The following is a 24,087-nucleotide window of genomic DNA, read 5'->3' as shown; positions in this document are numbered from 1 at the left end:
TATCTATTTTGCCGAACTTTCGACATCCTCTCTGATGTCTTCTTCATGGCTTCCGAGGTCTCAGTCTCTTCGAGCCCCCAGACACTACTACACTCACTAGTCACTGAACTACTGTCCTGAACTGTAGTTGCGGTAACAAATAAAGTTTTGGCTGAATCAACTATTTTGTTTTCGTTGCCTAAAGATGACATAAATGAATGGTTAATTTGTAATTAGGACGCAAACTGCTATCGATTGCTGACAGATAATGAAATCGTTGAAATGGCAACAGAGGCGGACGAAACTGATTCAGAAGCTGACACCGACTTTGACTGATATTTTGTAGTAACCTATATTTGGGACCTCTCATTACATGTCCAAAATACTCCAGATTTGACCAGTCCGATTTCAGTCCGATTTGACTTTACTAACATAAATCCCTCTTATATTGTCAAATAAAACACAAATAAAATTTGAGAGTTATACTACTATGAATTTTTATTTCTTTGTAATGGTCTTCTGGATTATCCGTCATACCCTTGGTCCGGTGCCCTGACGGATAATTGAGGTTCCACTATATATATATATATATATATATATATACATATATATATATATATATATATATATAATATATATATATATATATATATATATATATATATATATATATATATATATATATATATATATATATATATATCGTGGGTATACTGCAAAAACTGACCAAGTCAATTTTTATCGATTTTTCGTTTATCAATCCAAGTCACTCGAAAGACGTAACCGAATACCTGGAAAAGTGCCCAAGTCAAAATATAAAGGCACGATGCCGCAACACACATAACATCCAAATGTCTATGTCTCGGTATGCGTATCAATAGACTGGAAGAAATGATCATGTTGACTTGGTCACTTTTGCATGAAATGTGATTCACATTTCATATCAACATTGAACTGCGACAATTGGCTATTACGACTTGGTCACTTTTTGATGTTTTAGTTTTACCTACACGTTGTATGTTTATCAGTTAAATTATCACGTGTTGGAAAAGGAAATATTAAGTTTATCTTTCATTATGACGTCCAGGGGAAAGTTTTTAGTACAAATGTGTTTAGATGAAGGCGAAGCTAGTACTTCACATGAAAATAACGCAGGTGAGTGTTGTAATTTTGTAATATTTATTGAAAATAATTTTGAGGTTATGATGAGGACAACAAATTATAAAAGTATCTATTACTTAGCTCTTAGCAGATAAACGTTTTCCTTAAAAAATAATATTTATCGCCCCACTTCCTAACCATCAACAGTAAATGCCGCTGATACAAAGTTAATATTCTATGTAGATTTTTGTTGTTGATCATTTTGCTGTTTTAAAATATAAAACATAATAATGAGATCAAATTAGGGTGACTAATAATAAGTAACGGTGTCAGAACTATGGTCTTCTAAATCAACATCACAACACATTCCTATTTTGTCAGCTGGAACCAGCACTACGGAAGGTAAATATACATTTTAAAACTGATCTTTTTATCCTAAACTAATATTTTAATTAGGTTCATTCAATACTACTCTAATGCAAGGATGTTCAACTACCACGTCTGATAATGAAAAAGAGAATACCAAACATTGTGAAGAACATAATAGCTCTATTGAGGTGAGTAATATACCTGTGTCACCTACGTTTGAGAAAATGGTCGTTGATAGTGGTTCAGATTTTTCTACCGGCAGTAGTGATAACTATATTCCGAGTGATGATGATGGTTTATCAAATGTTGAATCAACTGATAGTGATGTACCCTTATCAAAACAAGAATGTCGTTGGAGAAGAGCTAACCCTTCCCGATGGAAAAGAAATATTAAAAAGAAAAATAGAATGTCAAGTTTGCCTTACAAATCAAAAGGAACAGTCATTGCAGCAAAAAAACCAAAATTGATTAATTGCAACTCTTGTAAATTCAAATGCTCTCTTAGTTTTAATGATGATTTCAGAAACCAGTTATGCTCGGAATTTTGGAGATTAGACTATAATCGTCAAAAAGATTATATTCTCTGTTGTGTTGCGAGCAAAGAACCTACTTGTAGAAGAGTTCGTTCTGGAACAGGTGCTCTCAAAACTGCAAGTAGGTACTATCATTTCCTAAACCAGGGTAAAAAAAATCGAGTTTGCAAGAATTTCTTTCTACGCACTTTGTGTATAAGCCACGGGCCAGTGGATAAGGCATTTTCTGGAGCAAATGATATAGGAATATTTGCAGCTAACGACAAACGTGGCAAAAAGGAACCGGCTAATAAAACCAAACCTGATATTATAGCGTCAATCAAAGCGCATTTACAAAGTTTTCCAACCATGGCATCTCACTACTGTAGATCATCAACTAAACGAGAATATTTAGATTCTAATTTATCTATCGCAAAAATGTACGAACTATATGTGGAAGATTGCAAGAAAACGGGAAAGGAATACGCATCTCAAATAACTTACCGTCGCATTTTTGGTACCAACTTTAATTTGTCCTTTTTTAAGCCTAAAAAGGATCAGTGCCTAACATGCACGAACTACTTGAAGACAAAAGCTGCAGATTTAGAAGAAAAATATCAGAATCACATTAAAAGACGAGACGAAGCAAATTTAGCAAAAAAATCAGACAAAGAGCGCGCAATGACTGATAATAGTTTTTTAAGTGTCACGTTTGATTTACAAAGCGTTCTGCAAATACCTTCTTCAGATGTCTCACCAATGTATTACAGTAGAAAGCTGTGCACGTACAATCTCACAATTTACGAAGCAGCTAGTCAAAAAGCCCACTGCTACGCATGGACTGAAATTAATGGTCAAAGGGGCAGTTCAGAAATAGGTACATGCCTGCTTAAGTTTATAAAATCTTTGCCACAAAATATTATCGAAATAAGTTTGTTCTCTGATACCTGTAGCGGTCAAAACAGAAATCAGTTTATTGCAGCATTATTTCTATTTATCGTACAAAACAGCAATTTAATTATTGTACAGCATAATTTTTTGGAATCTGGGCATTCTTATATGGAAGTAGATTCCATGCACAGCGCCATAGAAAATGCTAAAAAGAATGTTCCAGTATACACTATGCATGATTGGTTAAACATTTTTAGACTGGCACGCTCCAAAAGAGGCCGAAACAAAAGAAGTGATCCATATAACGTACAGGAATTAAGGTATAATGATTTTCTTGACATAAAGATCCTAGCTGCTAATACTCTTAAAAATAGAACCATTGATGAAAACGGAAATCGTGTTAATTGGCTAAAAATTAAATGTATGCGATATGAAGCAGATAAACCGCAATATATACTATTTAAGTACAACTATAGTGATCCAGAATTTCTTATGTTCAATGTAGTTGGACGTACTAAACGAGTTATAAATCCTATAAAAGAAATTCAACTATTATACTCTAAAGAAATTCCTATTTCTAAACTTAAAAAGCAGGATCTTCTAAAATTATGTAAGACAGGAACAATTCCCTCTGGATTCCATGCTTGGTATCAGTCAATACCATCAGAGAGTGGAAAAAAAGATGTTGCTCCAGAGCCATCAGTATTGTCCGATTCGGATTTGGATTAGTTCTACTTGTCCGATTCGGAGTCAGATTAATTCTAGTATAGAAACTTTTACATTTTTGTTATTATTTTCCAATTTAAAAAATAAAGTAAATGTTTTTATTTGAAACTTCAGCCTTACACTGTAAATAAATAAAATTAGACATAGGTATTTTCTTTGTGTTTTATTATTGATCAATAATTATCATTTTGTGGCCATGATGTCAATATGAGAAAATTTCTACATCAAAAAGTGACCAAGTCAATTTTTTTTGCGAAAAACAAAAAGATTAATACAATCTTTAGAGATACTTAGAATCACTAACTTCAACCATTTAATACCTGGAAAGAAAAAATACATATCCTTTTAAATTGATTTAGAAATAAACTTAAATAAAATTACAAAATATTCAACATCAATTATCTCGAAAGCATCATATTTGACTTGGTCAGTTTTTGCAGTATGCCCACGATATATATATATATATATATATTATTACTTGTGCCCTTGCAGAACATGCAATCAACACCAAACATACTGTGAATTTTGATGGTGTTAGAATTCTCTGTAGAGAACGTAACCTTAATAAGAGACAGTTTATGGAGATGTGTCATATTTTGAAACAACCTAATGCATTAAATAAGAGAACTGATATCAGCAACTTAAGCCAAATTTACCATGCACTAATACTACAAAATTGATTCTTTCGTATTCTACTTTTAAATTATTGGTATCTTCTTCAACTTCTTTTATTATGTCATAACATTTATGTTGGCATCTAAAAAACTTTTCCTTCAATCTCACCATCTGATTGTCAGTTCTGACATTCGAACTTTCAAATACTTTATTTTGCATGATATGATCATGACAGTCAAGATCCCTAGCCTTGCCGTTGTTAATATAACATTCCAAAATTGACAATTAAATTTTTTTTTGATAGATTTTAGAATCCATCAATGTTTTTAAAAGTTAAATTATAAAACTAATTAATAAAAAATTACTTAAATTGGGAATCTTCCGGCATTCTGTGTTTTTTGCTGTTTTATTTAGTAAATTAATTTTTGATGTGTCTTCACCATACTAATATCTTAATGCTACAGATCTTTTAAAGGTAAGATCGTTTACTTATTGTTTTTTATATTAGATGTATCGCTAATACCATTCTTTTAGATGAACTGACGATGCCCATTAAACAGTGGGCGAAACGTATTCAATAAAAAGATAAAGTAGCACAACTCTTTTCTTTTTTAATCTCCAAATTGACCGAAAATATCCCTTTCACTTACGAGTGCACATTTTATATATATATATATATATATATATATATATATATATATATATATATATATATATATATATATATATATATATATATATATATATATATATATATATATATATATAATATTATAATATCGAAACCGAACAAGAAAATAACTTCAAATTCAGATATTTGACAAGAATTTTAATTGCATTTATTTTTACAGACTACTATTTAGAGGCAGCGAGAGTTACTTGTATTTCTACATACATCAACATTTTTGCCTTATAAATCTTCCTTGGAACAATTTGATAACATGGTATTTAGCAGCGCTAGGAGTAGATTTTTGTTACTACTGGGTCCATAGAGCCTGTCATGGTATGTATTTACATTGATTATTAGGATTTCAAATTTCTGAAAAAATAATAAGAAAATTTTGAGACAAAAATCAAATCACCGACCAACAAAATCGCAACACCATGTACACACTAATATTAAGTTAGTAAAATATAAACCAGGTAAGAGGGATATTAAGTGTTTTTCCGAATTAGTGAATCATAATTGTATAAAGACAAAGGGAACATTCACGAGGAAAATGACAATAGCGGTGGTTCGATGATTTATGCAGATGAGAATTTTTAAACAAAAAAATTTGAATAAAATGTTAACATGTCTTTGTATTGTAAGGTACACCATGAACGATTAGAAAATGTACAAAACCATAGGCCTAGTGAATTTGTTTACACAGATATTTACTTATCTTTTTTTTAGAAATTGAACACATTTTTAAGACCTTTTATTAAAAAATGTTAATTGATGGGGTTTTGGTAGCATTGGGTTTTTTTGTGACAACATTTATATTTGATTGGTAGAAAACGGCTGGAATGAGAGGGATATTTGTGCGTTCTGATTGGTTTAGAAAATATAAAGAGAGGTTTGAGGGGTCCATGTGAGTCCTGCCAGAAGAAGAAATTGGTATTATGTTTTGAAGACCCGGAGACGACACTACAGTTCTGATACGACCGTACTAATTAGCATAGTTTTCACAAAGTAAATTTTGTGAAAAGTTGTGTTTTATGTTTGTGTAAATGGGTTAGTTTTTGAAGGACCTTGCCTGTAATGAGATCGTATCCTGGCGCCTTGTTGGGTTTTATCTCATTTTTTATTATCTGTTTTACTTCTTTAATGTAAAATTGGTAGACTGGTAGTTTCATTTGATATGGAGCGTCAAAAAAAGGATAAAGTGGTTTTTCTTGTTCTACAGGCACTGTTAAATGAACTAAATACTTTCGAAAGATGTTCTGCGAATGTCTCGGATTTCTCTGTCTCTATTCTTGCCCATTTACTTTTTGCATTTTTTAAATGAGGTATGGCGTCTTATGACCCCTTTAATTTTCTCGTAGCTTTCTATAAAGAATAGATTGTCTCGTAATTTTTCAGATATTAACATATCCGATTCAGCTACCATAGCTCTGTCAAAATGCTTCACTTTTTCTGTCACTCCTCTTGCAATCCCAACTGAGAAAATTTTTAGTCAAACTGAAGAAGCTATTTATCATTTTCCTTCCGACCAAGCCGAAGTTGCCAGACAAGATTCGCCAGAATTCTCCATACTTCCAAACCTCCACCGCCAAATATCAGGCTTTCAGAAAGACGCGCCCTCAAAGAACTTTATAATAACTAGACTTAGGCAAATATGCAAATAAAAAAGTATGAAATATGCGCATAAATATGCAGTATTTTATGCAAAAATATGCAGTATTTTATGCATAATAAGCATATTTATCTAGAAAATATGCATACAATAAAAAATATATACAATATTTTTTTATTTACAAAAACATATACAATTATTTTAATATATAAATATTATTTTGAATTAGATTATCAGATGATGTTCAAAATTTTCTAAAAAAACTTATGGCTTCTATCTGAATACATATATTTGTAAATAGAAAAACTTATTTCGACATTAACTGGGGCATTTTTCAAATTTACTATAATAGATGGTTCTAAATTAAGTAGTTCGGAAAATGTCCCAGCTAGTACTTGAACCACTTCAGAAAGAACCTGGTAACCACTATTTTTTTCCATGGTTACTTTAAATTTTTAAAAAATTGCCTTTCCAATAGTACGTTTAACGTTTTGACACAATTCTTTTATTAAAACTGTACTCTCTAACAATGATAATTTGAAGGATTCTAATTGAGTTATAGTTTTCTGGGCAAAACTATAATTTGATTTTATGAATGACAGTTGCAGTTGTAGGATGTTATTTTGGAAGGGTTGCTTAGCTTCCAATAAAGATTGGCAACTATCATCCGTTAAAAGGTTAATTATTTTTTTTAAATCAACAAAATGATAGCATAGGAATTAGCTGCTTCCAACCATGTTCCCCAACGTGTTAAAATGGGTTGCGGTGGCAGTGGAACAGCAGGAAACTTATCTCTGTAACATTGTATTCTTACAGGTGATTTCAGGAATACCTTTTTGATGCTCGCTATTAAACCGTTAAATAGTGGAAGTTTTTTTCTTACTTCCTCCGCAACTCTGTTTATTCCATGCGCTAAACAAGTGACATATATTAAGTTTGGATAAAATATTTTTAAATTTTGTCCTGCTTTCACCATATATGGTGCGGCATCAGATAAAATAAGCAATAATTTATCATTAGGCACAGCAGCAGGAAGAAAAAAGTTTGCTAATGCTTCTTGTAGAAATCATGATATTGTTAGAGCGTTGGTTTTTTCCGCTTGCTTACAGAAAATTAAATAGGATTTTGGAAGGTTTCATCGCTAAGTACACCCATCAATAAGTGCACAATACATCTTCCTGAGTCAGTGGTCTCGTCCACACATATCTAAAAGTAATTATTACCTATTTCGGCTTTTATGTTGTGGATAACTGAGGAGTATAATAAATTGACATTATTTCTCTTTAGAGTTCGTTCACTGGGAATGTTTTGTTTGCAATATTTTTTTAAAAAAGAACTAAAGTTTTCATTAGATACTTTTGAAAGCGGTATATTAGAAGCGGTATATTATGCACGACACAAGTCTTCGTTAAAAGTTTCTTGTTCGGTTTGTTTTTTGAAACTTGACTGAAAGCACTTGGACACTGAAGGTTGATATTTTTCACCGGATGTGATTTTTACTTTTTAAGCTAAATGTTTCGCGGTTCTGAAATGCTGATCTCTTGGAAAAAATTTTTCAGATAAAATCTAAAGAAGAATTAAATATTCTATAGTTGTACCCATTTTTTAAATTTAAGATTGTAGAAATAAACTAAAAATGAACCGTTTTTGCATAACAATTAAAATATTTAAATTAAATCGAATAAAAATCGGTGTAGTAATCTTGAAAATGTCAAGAAATGACTGTGCAAGAGGGAAGAACCCTCAAATATTTACATGAGGGTCTTGGTCTTTTCTGTTTACATTTAAAGAAAAAATAATGTGAGCATAAATTAAAAGCACTTATCTTATTAAGTCTAATATATGATATGTTTTTGTTTTTAGCAAAGTTAAAGCAAACTATGCTATTGTTAGAAAAAAAATGTTAACGACCTTTCAGTAGACTATTGAATGATTTGAATTTTAAATAGGTATCCTATTTGTTATCGCAAGGAGTTTAAAAAATGCTTGAAAAAAAAAAAAAAAAAAAAATACATCGATTTATTGCGAACAAGCCGTGTGTCGGTACTTTTCTTAAACATAATCTCCAATTTTAAAATCTTTGTTATTACCAATGTGTGCAATGTAGTATATGAAAATTTGCAAACACGACATTTATGAGATGATCCATAATTCCTCATAGAGTGCGGCGAAACTAAACAATTAACGCAAAGTTTATGTTGCTTAGCAATAGAAAACCTCTCTTGAGGGGATTTAGAAAGAAATATTTCAAACTTATATAAGGTATGAGGTGAAGAACACAAGATGCACTTAGAATGCTCCACTATATTTGGGCTGGATTTCATCAGAAAACTAGATAAGGTTTTTTTATTGTTAAACTGTTTTATTGGACTCTTTGGATTATATGAATTAGATGAAGAAGCAGTATACTGAACAGATTCCAGTGCGATGCATTGTCTATCTACAAAACGACATTAATTGCCTATAAGTTGGCAATTCCTGGCTAAGGATATGTTCCAGCTCAAAATCGGTTCTGGTTTTTGAATCTAATTTATTAAGGAGCATGTTAAATAGCAAAAAATTCCAATGATCTACAGGCATCTTCATTACCCCGAGAGCAGCCACATTTTCCGAAAAGATACTTAAAAGTTTTCTTAGTTCAAAATAATTTGCCTTTGAAATTGAGGAAGCATTAAAAATTTCATTGTAATAATGACTAGCTAAGATACGTTTATTTTGATATCGTTTTTCCAGTTTTTCATATGCCACAATATAATTGCACTCAGTAAGAGAAATACCTTTGATTAAACCTAGAGGTTGTTTACTCAAAGAAGTAAGAAGATACTGAAACTTTTCAACATTAGATATGTCAGTATTATTGTGGATTAGACTGTTAAACAGATCATAAAAAGTAGGAAAATCCCTATAATTGCCTTCGAAACGAGGCAAGGAAAGTTTTGGAAGGTTTACGACGCTTCTACGGTTAGAAGAATTAGGATTATCTACAGTAGACATGTTTGCCGATTGAGAAGATGAGTCATTCAATAAAAAATCATGTTTTACTGATAAAACTCCATAAAAGGCTTTATCAGCATTTAATCTCATCTCATCATAGGAAAAAAAATCATCATCATTGATTAACGAAATGACAGTGTTATGAGTACTTTGAAATTCATTATAAGTGCCATCAATAGCATTTGCTCTAGCAAGAAATAGAGGTTTTAAAGATTCATTATTAGCAACACTAATACCACATTCATAAGTTTCCTGTAATCTTTTAAAAGCGGTAGTTCGATTTAAATTGGCTTTTGTTAATTTATCAGACATTTTATGAAGTTAATTTATCAAATATTCTAACAAAATTACTTAAATGTGATTGATTTGTCACAATAAAAATAAAATAAATTTAAGTTTGAACCCAAGTGATATATTATAAATAGCAAATAAAAAAAATTAAGTAATCAAAGACAAATGTGATTACTCAATTCATCACTGCTCAATCACTTCAATGGATTCCTTCCATGAAATTCCTGTTGGACGCGAGACGGTACCGCCAGATACGCAAGGTCCCGAATTCTTAACCGTTTTCGTTGAAGGTTAGAAGCAAAGTCGTACCTTGTCGGTTAAAATCTACTCATTGGAGCATGCCCATTTGGATATATGAGCGAATGTGTGCGTCGAAGTAAAATCATATTATCAACTTATTCTACCCGAAATAAATGAAGTATTATAATAATATTCAATATAAAATAAAGAAATAAGGATTCCCGAACAATACCTTTTATGTTGCTTTATGTACCTTTTCAATTCATTAAAGCCGTAGCAAAGCTCTTGATAAAATCTTTAAATCTATTACAAATTTCGTATAGCTCAGGAAGACAGAAAGCGATAGTAGTAAATCGTATTCGTTTAAGACCATCAAAATAGATGGTGTTTTTTGTAGCTTACCACTCGAGAAGTGGCGAATAGCAGGATAATTCACTGGCTTTCCTTGTAGGAGTTTGTATCTATCCGATAGACGTTGAGAATACAGCAATAATGTTAAAACAGTCTATGGATACTAATTCATTCACGGAAGGGTTGACGAATTGTGTACCTTTCGTCGTTTATTTATATATTTGGTATTTCATTTCATATATATATATATATATATATATATATATATATATATATATATATATAATTGAAAGCTCGAGATATTAAATAGTTAACCAATAGCCCCTTTTATTGACTCCAACCCATCAAAAACATGTATATATATATATATATATATATATATATATATATATATATATATATATATATATAATATATATATATATATATATAATATATATATATATATATATATATATATATATATATATATATAATATATATATATATATATATATATATATATATATATATATATATATATATATATATATATATATATATATATATATATATATATATATATACATTTGTATGAATATAAATATCTTTATTTTATTTTTCTAAATTAGTTTTTTGTTTATTATCTACTCTACTATATATACTAACGACATAACTGTTCTTCTATTCTTCTTTCCTTTTTAGAGGTTCATATCTTATGGGCGCAACATCAAGTGCATCATAGTTCGGAAGAGTTTAACCTAGCTGTAGGCTTACGACAGTCCTTTTTTCATGGGTGGTGTGGATTTGTAAGTTAAATACACGTACATATAGTAATTTACATTTTTCAATTGATTTACATATTATTTATTTAATTTTTTTTAGATGTTCTACCTACCTTTGGCGTTTGTTATACCACCAGCACATTTTGTAACTCATCAACAGTTCAACTTACTGTATCAGTTCTGGATCCATACAGTAACTGTCACCACCCTTGGACCTCTAGAGTATGTATTTAATACTCCGCAGCATCACAGGGTACACCATGGTAAATGTTACTTTTTATTAAATAGCTTCGCTATTGTATTATATAATATATATATATATATATATATATATATATATATATATATATATATACAAAACCATAAGTTTATTAGGGCTGCAGTCAGAAGGTTGGTCAAGATGTTAGAGAAACGCTCTTTTGTCGAGCTTTCGGAATAATTTTATTCCTTTTTCAAGTCTCTGTAATGTATATAAAAAAAGGTGTAAATATTTAAATATTTACAAAATATCACAATTCGTCAGTGCAACTTACTAGTCGTTGAGATTATTTAAAATAAACTTTGACACTCAACATTACAATCACAAATTTAAAATATAATTATGGACAATACATTCTAAAAATGTTGGTCAGGATAATACAACTTAGTTTATTTCATGACATATTTTGATGGTATGTTTGAACTCTAATACATAGAGAACAGACAGAAAAAACAATGTGATTAAGTGTAATTAGTTGTTCTTAATATTGTATTTATTTTTTTCAAGAAGCAAGAGGCCCATATTTGGATAGTTATGATTTTTAATTATTAACCTGTCTTAATGGTATGCAACCAGTTATGTATACAAGAATATTTAAACATTTATATTTATTTTAATTTTGATGTTTTTCCAGTAAATAACAATAAACGCAGCCCTAATAAACTTGTGGTTTTGTTTATATCGACATTCACTAATATCCTGTATTTCTAATATATATATATATATATATATATATATATATATATATATATATATATAGTAAACGTGGTAGAAGGAAGAAATTTTATATACTTAAGTGTTTTGAAGTAGTATTTAAAATAAATTAAATGATTATTTTTAAAGATGATGAGATGCTCAAATGAGAAAGGTCATTTAAAAACTAAAATTTATCTAATTAACCAACTCTATCTAAAAACGCAACTAATAGTGGTTACAAAGTTTACGATTATTTCTGATTTTTAGGAAGTAACATTTATTGTTTGGATAAAAATTTTGGAGGTGTTTTGATAATTTGGGATCGTTTATTTGGAACTTTTGCCAGTGAGAAGAAAGACGAGGAGATTATATATGGACTTGTTTTTAATCAACCATCATTTAATCCACTTCATCTTCAGGTAAAAGTATTAATAATATTATTATTATATATATGTATATATATATAATATATATATATATATATATATATATATATATATATATATATATATATATATATATATATATATATAATATAGGAGGAGACATCATTGGTGTAAAAAATAAAGGTCAGTCAAATAATTTGAATGAAAGAAAACTTTAAGATATTCTAAAGATAAAACCAAATATAAGCATACGAACTAAGATTCCAAGTTTCAAAGAGTTATTTTTTGTGAATAAATTATATTTTATATGGTCAATTTTTAGTAGATATTATTATAAAACAGATCAATAGATAGTTTGTAATTAAAATTAAATTTAGAGTATAGGAGTTTGTTGGGAAAGATAATTGCCCACAAAAGTTATTTATTAATATTCATCGTATTGCTTATTGAAAATAAATATTAATTTGTGTGCATATTTATGTTGTTTTAATGTTAGTTCCGTTTCCTGTTCTATCCCGATTATGAGCAACTAGGAGATACTGAACCCACTAGAAGAGATATATAAAGTAATCTGATTAAAGTAAAATTAAAAAGGCGCCCTGAGAAATATATTTATATATATATATATATATATATATATATATATATATATATATATATATATATATATATATATATATATATATATATATATATATATATGCTGTCACTATTTTTTCGGGTTTGACTCCGCGTTGTAAAATGCTGGTTTTCTTGAAAACCATTGTTTTGGCGACGTTTCGGCAAGGTCTCACTTGCCATTCTCAAGCCTGGTGGATCTACTTCTCGTCGTTACTCGATTAGTACTGGTCTAGTACCATACCATAGTACATAGAGACCAGTACTAATTGAGTAACGACGAGAAGTAGATCCACCAGGCTTGAGAATGGCAAGTGAGACCTTGCCGAAACGTCGCCAAAACAATGGTTTTCAAGAAAACCAGCATTTTACAATTGGTCGTCTTCAGTACGGTGCAGCCAAGTTAGAAAAGGAGCCTGTTAACTCGGGAAAGGATCACTACAGGAGCAATGCAACCAATTTGTGGCATTAGAGTTAGAAGACCCTGATGGTTACCAGGGCAACAATTAACAATAACCACGGAGGAAGCTACAGCTACCCGGGGAAAGGAATACCAAACATTGAAACGTTTAAAACAAATGGAAAAGAATAATACGAGTGAATACTAAAAGTGAAATGAAATGGCATGTCTCGCAAAACAGAAAACCAAAAAAGGTATATCGATGGAAGGCAATAAACATAAGATTTTAATTTTCCAGCTAGTTAAGTTTTTTTTTGTACGAGCAATATCTTTAGATTTATAGGAGAAAATTTCAGATTTTGTTAAATAAAAAAATAAGCATAAGGTTTGCGCCTGGGTATATCGTTATTATTGATATAAGGTACATCTTGAAGTGATTCAAAAAAAAAAAAATAGACTCCTATGGAAAATATCCAATTTAAAACAGATCCCGCCCGGACTAAATAATTTTTATACGCCGATAAGGGTTGAAAGGGGACAAAATACTATAATTATACATAAATCACTAAGTGATTTTAACGTGTTTTATTATTTTTAATACAGTTAAATTATATCTGTTTATTTTAGAGTTTTTACACAAGATACGTAATTGAAAGATTCAAATGCATGAAATCGTGGAACAATAAATTAGCTGCCATATTTTACGGTCCAAGCTGGCAACCTGGTAAACCTCGATTGGGATTAGAAGAGGACAAAGTAAAAGTAAGTATTAACTTTCTTAAACTGTATTCTTTACTTTTCATTCTAAATGCATACTATGTCAAATCTTGCAGATACACTTTTTGTAATTATATTTATAGAGAATTATGTAGAGGCATTTTAAAGACAAGACGTCATTTCTATTTAAATATTTGGGCCCTGGCCACACTAAGATTAGTTTAGCTCTATTTGTTGTTTATAAGGTAATTGAAGATAAAGTACTATTTAAATAAAATTTCCAATTTTATTCTTCAATAACCAAATATTTCGATCGAAATTTTGGTGGTACTGATCGGAGAAAAGAGTATGGCATATCAAATAAAAGAGTGGTTCTGTGGTATTAATGATCAAAAAAATATATGACATAAATGAATAAATGAACAATAAACTGACAGAAAAATAAATATTGTATTGAGCCAGAAGTCTTTTGATACTATTGACTGCATCGCAACATATATTGCGTCATCGGACAGATGATAGAATTTAGAATAAATAATATAACATAGAATGACCTAGAAGTATGGAAAATTAATGCAAACCTGAAGAGAAGATTGTTGGCAGTTGAAATGGATTATTTGAGAAGAAGTGCTAGAACATTAAGGCTGGAAAGGAAGATCAAAAAATCTATAAGAAATAACATGAATGCTACAGAAACGGACATTGACAGAATATATATATATATATATATATATATATATATATATATATATATATATATATATATATATATATATATATATATATATATATATATATATATATATATATATATATATATATATATATATATATATATATATATATATATATGACACAGAATCAGCAATATGACGTCATATCAAAAGCAATGTTCATCAAAAATATCTATTATTGATGACTCTTATTAACGGGATATTATTTTTTTGGTCGATAGATATGTATATTTTTTATGAAACCCTCTACTTTTCATTATACCAGAAATATTAACTTACTACATTTATATTACTTTTTTTCAGGTAACCAAAAGAGAAAAATATAATATTAATCTTCCTTTTTGGTGCAATGCATACCTTCTATTACATTTTTCTTTGGTAGTTTATGGATATCAATACTTAGCGACTCTTCATATGGTACGTATATATCTCCATGTAAATATAAAGCCATCGAAAAAAAAAACCTAATTAGACTAGTCTATGGCATAAGAAAAACGTATATTGGGATTTTAACCACTTGTCCAGACTGACATATGCATACTCTAACTTAGGTATTTGTTTACCATGTTTTATTAAAAGTTTAATGGCAATGTTTCTGCTTCGGCAGATTAATGATACCTTAAAACAAAAAATCTTATTTCATCTGGGTGTGAAATACTTATCTCATGGATACCGGGTTATTCCAATTTTCCTATTGATTCCTTTAAAAACGGTACATTTCCCGAGTGCCTAAGGATAGCATTTTTATTCCTTTTCATAGGTGTGGTGAAAAATCTAATGCCTGCAACTATAGGTCTATTGCCTTACTACCGGTACTAGCCAAAAGTATTGAGAGACTTATAAAAGCAATTTGTGTCCGTTTTCCTTAAAAACAACATTTTATTACAAAATCAGTTCGGGTTTTTATCTGATAAATGTACCAGTGATACTATGTTTTCTGTGCTACATGAGGTTTACCAAGCACTAAACCGTAATATTTACACCGCCACTGTTTTTGTGACTATGTCGTGATTTTTTTCTGCGAGCATTATGTAAAAGATAAAATGAGAGAAACCATATTATTCATTTTATTATGTTTATTTAGTTTCGATTTAACATACAATAAAAAATATTAATACTGTTAACTTAATCCAAATAAGTGCAAGGAAAAATTAAAAGTTAAAAAGAGTTTTAATTGAAAATTAAAAGGGAAAATGCACACACACACACATACACACACACCACACTACTTCTTTTCTTTGATGAAAGGAAAGAAGTATCCGAAAAAGATACTGACAAGATATATACTGATAAGATTTTGAAAGCAGAGAAAAAGGCATTCTGTCCCTATTAGTAAAAAGAGTAACATCGGAAGCTAAAAAGAGATTGAATCCCGATAAATCTAAACGGTAGAAGAAAATTAAGTTGTGTGAATAAAAAAAGTAATTGATCTCCATTCCTCAAGAATGGAAATCAAGCATCCTAATACCTCTCTTCAAAAAGGGAGACAAATCGGACACAGAAAATTACAGAGGAATTAATTTATCAAACATAACACTAAAATTAATCACCAAAGTGATCACAAATAAACTGAATGAAGTTATAACACTAGCAGAACAACAAGGTTTTAGGTCATGAAGATCATGCATTGATGCTATATTTATAATGAGGCAAGTGCAAGAGAAATCATTGGAATACAACAAACCGGCATATCTATGTTTCGTGGACCTTAGGAAGGCATTTGAAAGGGTCAAATTAAAAGACGCTATCCACTTACTGTACGCAAGAGAGATACCTCTAGGAATAATCAAAACCATCGAAAATATCTACCAAAACAACACAATAAAAGTAAAAGTAGAAGAAGAAATAACCGACCCTATTAAAGCTGGCAATGATAAGACAGGGAGATTCCCTGAGTCCTCTATTGTTCCACCTAATTATGGATGAAATAATAAAAAAAGTAAGAACTAAAAAAGGATACCAAATAGGAGAAAAACAACTTAAAATAATCTGCTATACAGACGACGCAATTCTACTCTCTCAAAGTGAAGATAATTTACAACTTATGCTGCACCAATTTAATATAACCGCCAGAAAATTTAACATGTTAATTTCTCCAAAAAAGACAAACTGCATGGTTACAACAGCAAATTTACTAAGATGTAAATTGGAGCTAGAAGATCAAATAATAGAACCAGTGATGTAGTTTAAATATCTAGGCATCACATTATCTAGCTACGGAAACCTTGGAACTGAAGTGAAAGATCAAGTGAATACAGCAAACAGAGCCGCAGGCTGCCGAAATGAAACAATATGGAAAAATAAAAATATCGGGAAAGAAACGAAATGCAGAATTTACAAAACAGTCATCAGACCAATAATGACATACGCGGCAGAAACAAGACCTGACACACAGAGGACAAAAATAATGTTAAAAACAGCAAAGATGAAAATACTTAGAAAAATAGATGGTAAGACATTATGGGACAGGGCTAGAAGTACAGATATACGACTTAGATGGAAGGTAGAGAACATCAAGAACTGGGTAAGAAATAGAAGAGTAGAATGTAATGCTTATATATGCCAAATGACAACAGATATAGTAGTAAAGATGGCAAGAGACACAGAATCATGTCTATATAACAAGAAGAAGAAGAAGAAGAATAAAAAAAGTAAATTGTTTTCGAAGGTGTTTGAAGCAGTGGTTCCAGTGGAGATTCCATTTATGCTAAATAGTAGCAGTGCAGAACTAGATGTTAACAGCTTTTGAAAGTACCAATAAATTATCATTGCATCGGGAAAAGATTAGACTAGAAGAATCGAGTATTCAAGAGGATATAGGAATTTTGATTAGGAGTCGAGCTAAGGAATTGACAAAAGAGTAATCTTGGTAAAGAAATAAGCTAAGCAATTTATTAAAATTTGAGAACAATGGTACAGAGATAAAAAGTTTTGAAACGGAACAGTAACTTTTGGCTGCTCAGCTTTCAATTATTGTCAAACTAGGGACGAAGCGATATTTACATCTGGTTTGCTTTACTTATATGTTTTATTAATTTACACTTCTTTATTTCCTTCTGCTACTGTTGTAGATTTTTACACGATTATAAGGCAAAGGTATTTTTTTAGAACTTAAAGAGGAACCCTGAGAATAAATTTAAACATTTGATTATATATATATATATATATATATATATATATATATATATATATATATATATATATATATATATATATATAGAAACAAGAAATTGGGAGACTTCTTATCATTGGTGATTAAATAAATAGACTAGTAGACGAACTAAAATACTTAAATAATAAATAGGAAAAGCTTTGGAGTCATATTTTATTATTGTTTGTTACTTTTCTATCATAACATAAGTAATAATTTTCTTTTTCTTTGTTTTAGACTATAAATCCACTATCAGTTCTGATGTTCGTTATATATATTATCGCCTCTCTCACAACCATCGGTATGCTCTTTGACAATAAACCTTACGCATGTATCCTGGAACTGTTAAGATGTATACTACTTGTAACTGCAATACAAAGAATCAATTTCGATAGAATTGACAGCGATGTTTTAGCATACGTAGAAGCCTTTTTTTTGCTGTCAGCACTGTTTTGGTTTCTACAAAGTATAAAAGTTCTCCAAATATTAAAAATGAATGTTAAGTAGAATACTCTAAAAAATACTCTTATACTCTTAGATTTGTTGCAAATTTTATGACTGATTTTAATTGTGATGTAGTTGTTAAGGTTAAATATAGTGATATACTTATTACGTCAAGAGTAATTAATATCTAGTGTTAAATTGTATCAATTGACAGGTACTTAAATATGTTATTTATTAGTTTAATGTTAATAAAGAACTGTTTAATTTTGCTCATATTTTCTACATTTCGTATATATAGCTTTTCCGGATGGTGTTACTAGATATCAATCTTTCTTCCTTTCTATTGATATTAATACTTTGAATAGACCGGAAGAAATGAAGTAGAAAAGGGGAATACATTTTACGATGGATTAATTTTTTGATAAGAAACTTCAATAGAAGACAACATCGATATATATTGTTATGATGTTTTGTTTGTGAATAGTTTTATGACCAATGAGTGTTTTTAAATAACATATATATAGGGTTTTTATAGCGGTTCTCAAAGAATTAGTTTGTAAGCACTTTTTGAAATTATCTTTATTATATCTATTATGAAACACACATATATATCTAATATAGACAATGTAAATTTAAAACAAACTATCTTTAAATTGAAATTCTTATGACACTAATTAAATTATATAGACAATGTAAATTTAAAAAAAAACTATCTTTAAATTTAAATTCTTATGACACTAATTAAATTCTTCTTCTTCTTCTGGTTCCTATCCGTTTCGGATGTTGGAAATCATATTGGCAATCATGACCTTGCTCGCTGCGGCTCGAAACAGCTCTGTTGAGGTTTTCTTAAACCATGTTCTTAAATTCCGCAGCCATGATATTCTCCTTCTACCGGGTCCTCGCTTACCTTTGACTTTACCTTGCAATATAGACTGCAGCAGGGAGTAACGGTGCTGATTTCTCATAACGTGTCCCAGATATTGCAATTTTATGCGTTTGATCGTAAACACAATATCTGGTTCCTTCTTCATTTTTTCTAGAACTTCCTTGTTCGTGATCCTTGCTGTCCATGATATTCTCAGCATTCTTCTATAAAGCCACATCTCAAATGCTTCAAGTTTTCTAATTAAATTATATTAACAAAATTTGGTACCTTTCTGTCACTGAATGCCTAAATGAAACTGTTCTCCAAAAGATTTTAATCACCACTCAATGTCTTCGTTGTCAACCTCGGTTATCCTTCTTTTTGTAAACTTGCCTTGCCAAATACACCACAATGTTTTAATTATCAGCTTCCACCATTTTAGAATATTTTTCTTCTTAATAGTATTTATAAATTGGTAAAATATTGTTCTTTCTTTTTTTCTATTTATTCTTCTTTCTAATAATTTTTTTTTCTCTTCCAATCTCCAATCACCATATACATTATTTAATTTTAATCTTCAATTAATACTCTCTTTCATTCTCCAATCACCATATACATTATATAATTTTAATTTTCAATTAATACTCTCTTCCATTCTCCAATCACCAAATACATAACATAATTTTTAATCTTCAATTAATACTCTCTTAATTCTGTTTCTTAATCTTCATCTAATATACTGAAACACTGATAACTGAGTATTTTGGCTGAACTATACTAATTGACTATATTCTGACTTACTGACTTCTATACTGAACTTACTGACCAACTGACTGACCATCTGAATCCAAATCACATCATATTTATATCATTTTTTATGTTCACGAATATTCTTGAAATAAAATATATTCAAATCCTTCTATTTCATAGACATTACCATGTTCGCGAAGATTCTACTGCGAACAAAGGTTAAATTCTTTCTATTGACATCTTGTTTTTATATTTCTAGATTATTCTTTCCTATTCTATATAGAAGATTAGTATTTTAACTAAAATTCTATCGAGAATTTTATGAAAATATAGGCTTTTCAAATCAGAATATAAATTTATATATAAATTACATCTTAAATTAATAAATAACCCTATTTTTTAATCCATAATAATTATTTATCAAAGTTCCTACAACTGAATTTACTTGAGTGTATATTTAGTTGCCTATAAAGATGGTGCACTCAAATATATTTACAATATCATAATTATTAAACTAACCAAATACATTGCAGCTTAAACACTTTTTAAACTTATTATTATGTTAATTCCTTAGAAATGCCCTCATATAAATACCCTTCATAATATTCTCTAGTATATAACTTATTAAAATAACCAAATACATTGCAAAATAAAAACTTTTTAAACTTATTATTATGCTAATTTCTCAAGAATGTCCTCATATAGATACTTTTTATAATATTCTCTAGTATATAACTTAGCAGAGGTTTTATCGGTCAATAATTGGCAAATAAAAGTCGTCAACTACTTTATTGATTTATTCAAATACGTTTCGCTTTTATTTTTAAAGGCATCATCAATTCAAAAAACGATTTGTAAGGTTTTATTGTAGATGTTATAAAAACTCTACGATAACTTAACATTAAAGATTAACAACTAAACGAGAGAAACGAAACAAAAAAATACAAGAAAAACTGTAAGAACATTAGTTCATTTAATTTTAACATTAAATTTATATATATATAAATATATATATATATATATATATATATATATATATATATATATATATATATATATATATATATATATATATATATATATATATATATATATATATATATATATATATATATATATATATATATCTTCTTCTTCAAGTGCCATCTCCGCGGCGGAGGTCGGCAATCATCATAGCTATTCAGACTTTTGAGACGGCTGCTCTGAAAAGTTCATTTAATGTACATCCGTACCACTCTCTCAAGTTGCGCAGCCATGACATTCTACTGTAGTACTGGAGAGTATCAAGAAATACCTTTATAGTTTTTATCTCAATGAAGGGAAACCCCCAATCTGCACCTCCACGCGGTAGAAGACGGGCAACACTTAAGTAGATAGCTTGGGCGGCTGACGCAGATGGGGACCGAGTGTTTGCCGTTATAAGCATTCAACTTATTCTTAGGAATGACGCAATGGTACCCTCTAGTCCTAGGGAGGAGAAATCGTCCGAAAGAAGAAATGAACGACATCCCGTCGTCAACGGCATAGGATGCGAAAGGCAAATGGGAAACCATCCCATTAAATTCCCAAGATAGTTAATATGGCAAATCAAAATCAAAACATGGCCCCTAGTTTCCGGCAGGCGTTCAATCGTCAAGGGGTGCTAAGAATCTCCGGAAGGAAACTTAAAATTGCTACGTGGAATGTTAAAACTTTATATAGAGCAGGCAAACTAGCAAATGCTGAAAACGAGATGAGACGAATGAAGTGGGGCATACTTGGTATGTGCGAGGTGAGATGGAAAGGAGAAGGATATGTGGATACAGTAAATGGCAACTGTTTCTATTATGCAGGCAAAGATGATGATGCCCAGTCAGGTATAGGCGTGTTGGTAACAGCATCCATGAAATAACACACGAAAAGTTTCCTACCAGTCAGTGACAGATTAATGATATCAAATTAAATGGACAACCATTCGACATTAATATAATACAAATATACGAACCGACAGCAGACAGCCCAGACGAAGATCTTGAGATTTTCTATTCCGATATTGAAAAGACCAAAAACCACATGAAATCAGACGACATCAACATATTTATGGGAGATTGGAATGCCAAAGTAGGAGTAGAAAAAGTCGAATCGATCATCAGCCCATATGGTTTAGGGACCAGGAACGAACGACGCACACGCTTTGTTGAATTTTGCGAAGACAACAACCTGGTGGTTCTTAACACATGGTTTAAATTACCTAAAAGACGTATATATACGTGGAGGTCTCCTCAAGATTGCAAAGGAAATATTGTGAGGAATCAAATCGAGTATATTACAATTAACAAAAGGTTCTGTAATGATATTCTAAATGTAAAAATGTAGCCAAGCTGTGACATAAATTCAGACCACAATCCTGTAGTCGCAACCATCCGATTAAAACTTAAAAGAGTAGATAAGACTAAACCCAATCAGAGACTAGCATGGAGTAGTGCTAACCAAGGATAGCAACAGAAGTTTAAAAACATGGTAGACACGCAGTTAGAGTCTAAGACAATAGCTCCTACTAAGGAGAAGACAGTAAAAAAAAACATTGAAGACATGTGAAGGAAAATTAAAAATGTTGTCTTGGAGGCAGCAGACCAAAGTATACAGAAAGAAAACCGTAAACATAGAAAATCATGGATGACAAACGAAATATTACAAATTATGGAGAGGAGACGGATGATAAAAAACAAAAACCTAACAAGGTACAAAGAACTCAACAGGGAAATTGAGAAAAAAATAAATGTAGCTAAGGAAGATTGGATGAAAGAAAAATGTAAAGAGGTAGAAGATCTGCATATGAAGCATAAAGATAGAGAACAACACAGAAAGGTTAAAGAAGTAGCTGGAATATGGAAACCCAAACACTTATCGATTGTAACAAACAAGAAAAACCAAATAGAAATGGACCCTAAAAAATAGAAAGAAATATGGGAGCAATATCTTAAATATTTGTTTGGTGATCAGAGAACACAACAGCCCCCACAAATAGATACAGATGAAAAATTAAATTTGCTCACCGAAGAAGTTTTGCAGGCAATAAAAGACGCAAAGAACAACAAGGCACCCGGCGAAGACCTAATAACAGCCGAACATTTTAAGCACCTAAGTGATAATGCTGTCAGGAAATTAACATCCCTCTACAAAATTATATATGAACATGGCATAATACCGCATGACTGGCTAAGGTCCACATATATAGCTCTTCCTAAGAAACTAAAAACAAGGAAATGTGAAGACCATCGAACTGTATCCCTAATGAGTAATGCCGCTAAGATTTTTATGCGAATAATTTATAACCGAATTCAAAATAAGTCTGAAGAATACCTGAGTCGTTCTCAATATGGCTTTAGATAGGATACAGGCACTAGAGAAGCAATTATGGGATTGACACTGATGGCAGAAAGCTATATTGAGGTTCAAAAACGGCTATATGTGTGCTTTGTCGATTATAGAAAGGCATTTGACCGCATAAAACACGGAAAATTGATCGAGGTGCTAAAAGAAGTAAGGTTGGACGAACACGACATAGCTATCATAAGATAAACATACTGGAACCACACAGGATGCGTTCAAACAGAGAACGGAAACACCAAGTACATCAACATAGAACGAGGAGTGCGTCAAGAGTGCATTTTATCCTCCCTATTATTTAATGTATATGCCGAACATTTAATTAGAGCTTCTCTTGAAGATCGCCCCGAAGGTGCCAGAGCCAATGGAATCATCATTACCAATATAAGATACGCCGATGACACCGTAGTATTAGCAGAAACAGAAGACCAACTAAAAATATTGATAAACATATTATCAGAAGAAAGTCACAGGCTGGGCTTGGATATTAACTTTTCCAAAACCAAAATTCTGGTATTCCACAAAAACCCCCATGAACAAGTTACACCTAACATACAAATAAATGGTATCACTCTTAAGAGTT

The 24,087-nt window shown here is 30.5% G+C and overlaps 2 protein-coding genes across 3 annotated transcripts in view; both read left to right on the top strand.

The window, feature by feature from the left end:
- The window catches only part of LOC140438282 (alkylglycerol monooxygenase-like), a 68,570-nt gene extending 49,784 nt beyond the window's left edge, over positions 1 to 18,786 (top strand). The window contains exons 3-9 of one of the 2 annotated variants that reach the window (XM_072527978.1): positions 5,045 to 5,196; positions 11,033 to 11,136; positions 11,213 to 11,375; positions 12,335 to 12,486; positions 14,099 to 14,233; positions 15,226 to 15,339; positions 18,311 to 18,786. In XM_072527978.1, the coding sequence (XP_072384079.1) occupies positions 5,045 to 5,196; positions 11,033 to 11,136; positions 11,213 to 11,375; positions 12,335 to 12,486; positions 14,099 to 14,233; positions 15,226 to 15,339; positions 18,311 to 18,580 (1,090 nt within the window). In that variant the 3' untranslated portion in view covers positions 18,581 to 18,786. The remainder of the gene's footprint in view (positions 1 to 5,044; positions 5,197 to 11,032; positions 11,137 to 11,212; positions 11,376 to 12,334; positions 12,487 to 14,098; positions 14,234 to 15,225; positions 15,340 to 18,310) is intronic. The other variant, XM_072527979.1, reaches the window with a different exon arrangement.
- Positions 683 to 3,915, top strand: LOC140438281 (uncharacterized). The gene is made up of 3 exons (XM_072527977.1): positions 683 to 1,134; positions 1,414 to 1,482; positions 1,537 to 3,915. Exons 1-3 carry the CDS (start codon positions 1,056 to 1,058, stop codon positions 3,579 to 3,581), a joined length of 2,193 nt encoding a protein of 730 aa, XP_072384078.1. The 5' UTR covers positions 683 to 1,055; the 3' UTR covers positions 3,582 to 3,915.
- Positions 18,787 to 24,087: the final 5,301 nt, after the last annotated feature.

The sequence above is a fragment of the Diabrotica undecimpunctata genome, chromosome 4 (genome assembly GCF_040954645.1).
Source record: "Diabrotica undecimpunctata isolate CICGRU chromosome 4, icDiaUnde3, whole genome shotgun sequence".
NCBI lineage: Eukaryota > Metazoa > Arthropoda > Insecta > Coleoptera > Chrysomelidae > Diabrotica > Diabrotica undecimpunctata.
This window is presented reverse-complemented; position numbering and strand designations above follow the sequence as displayed.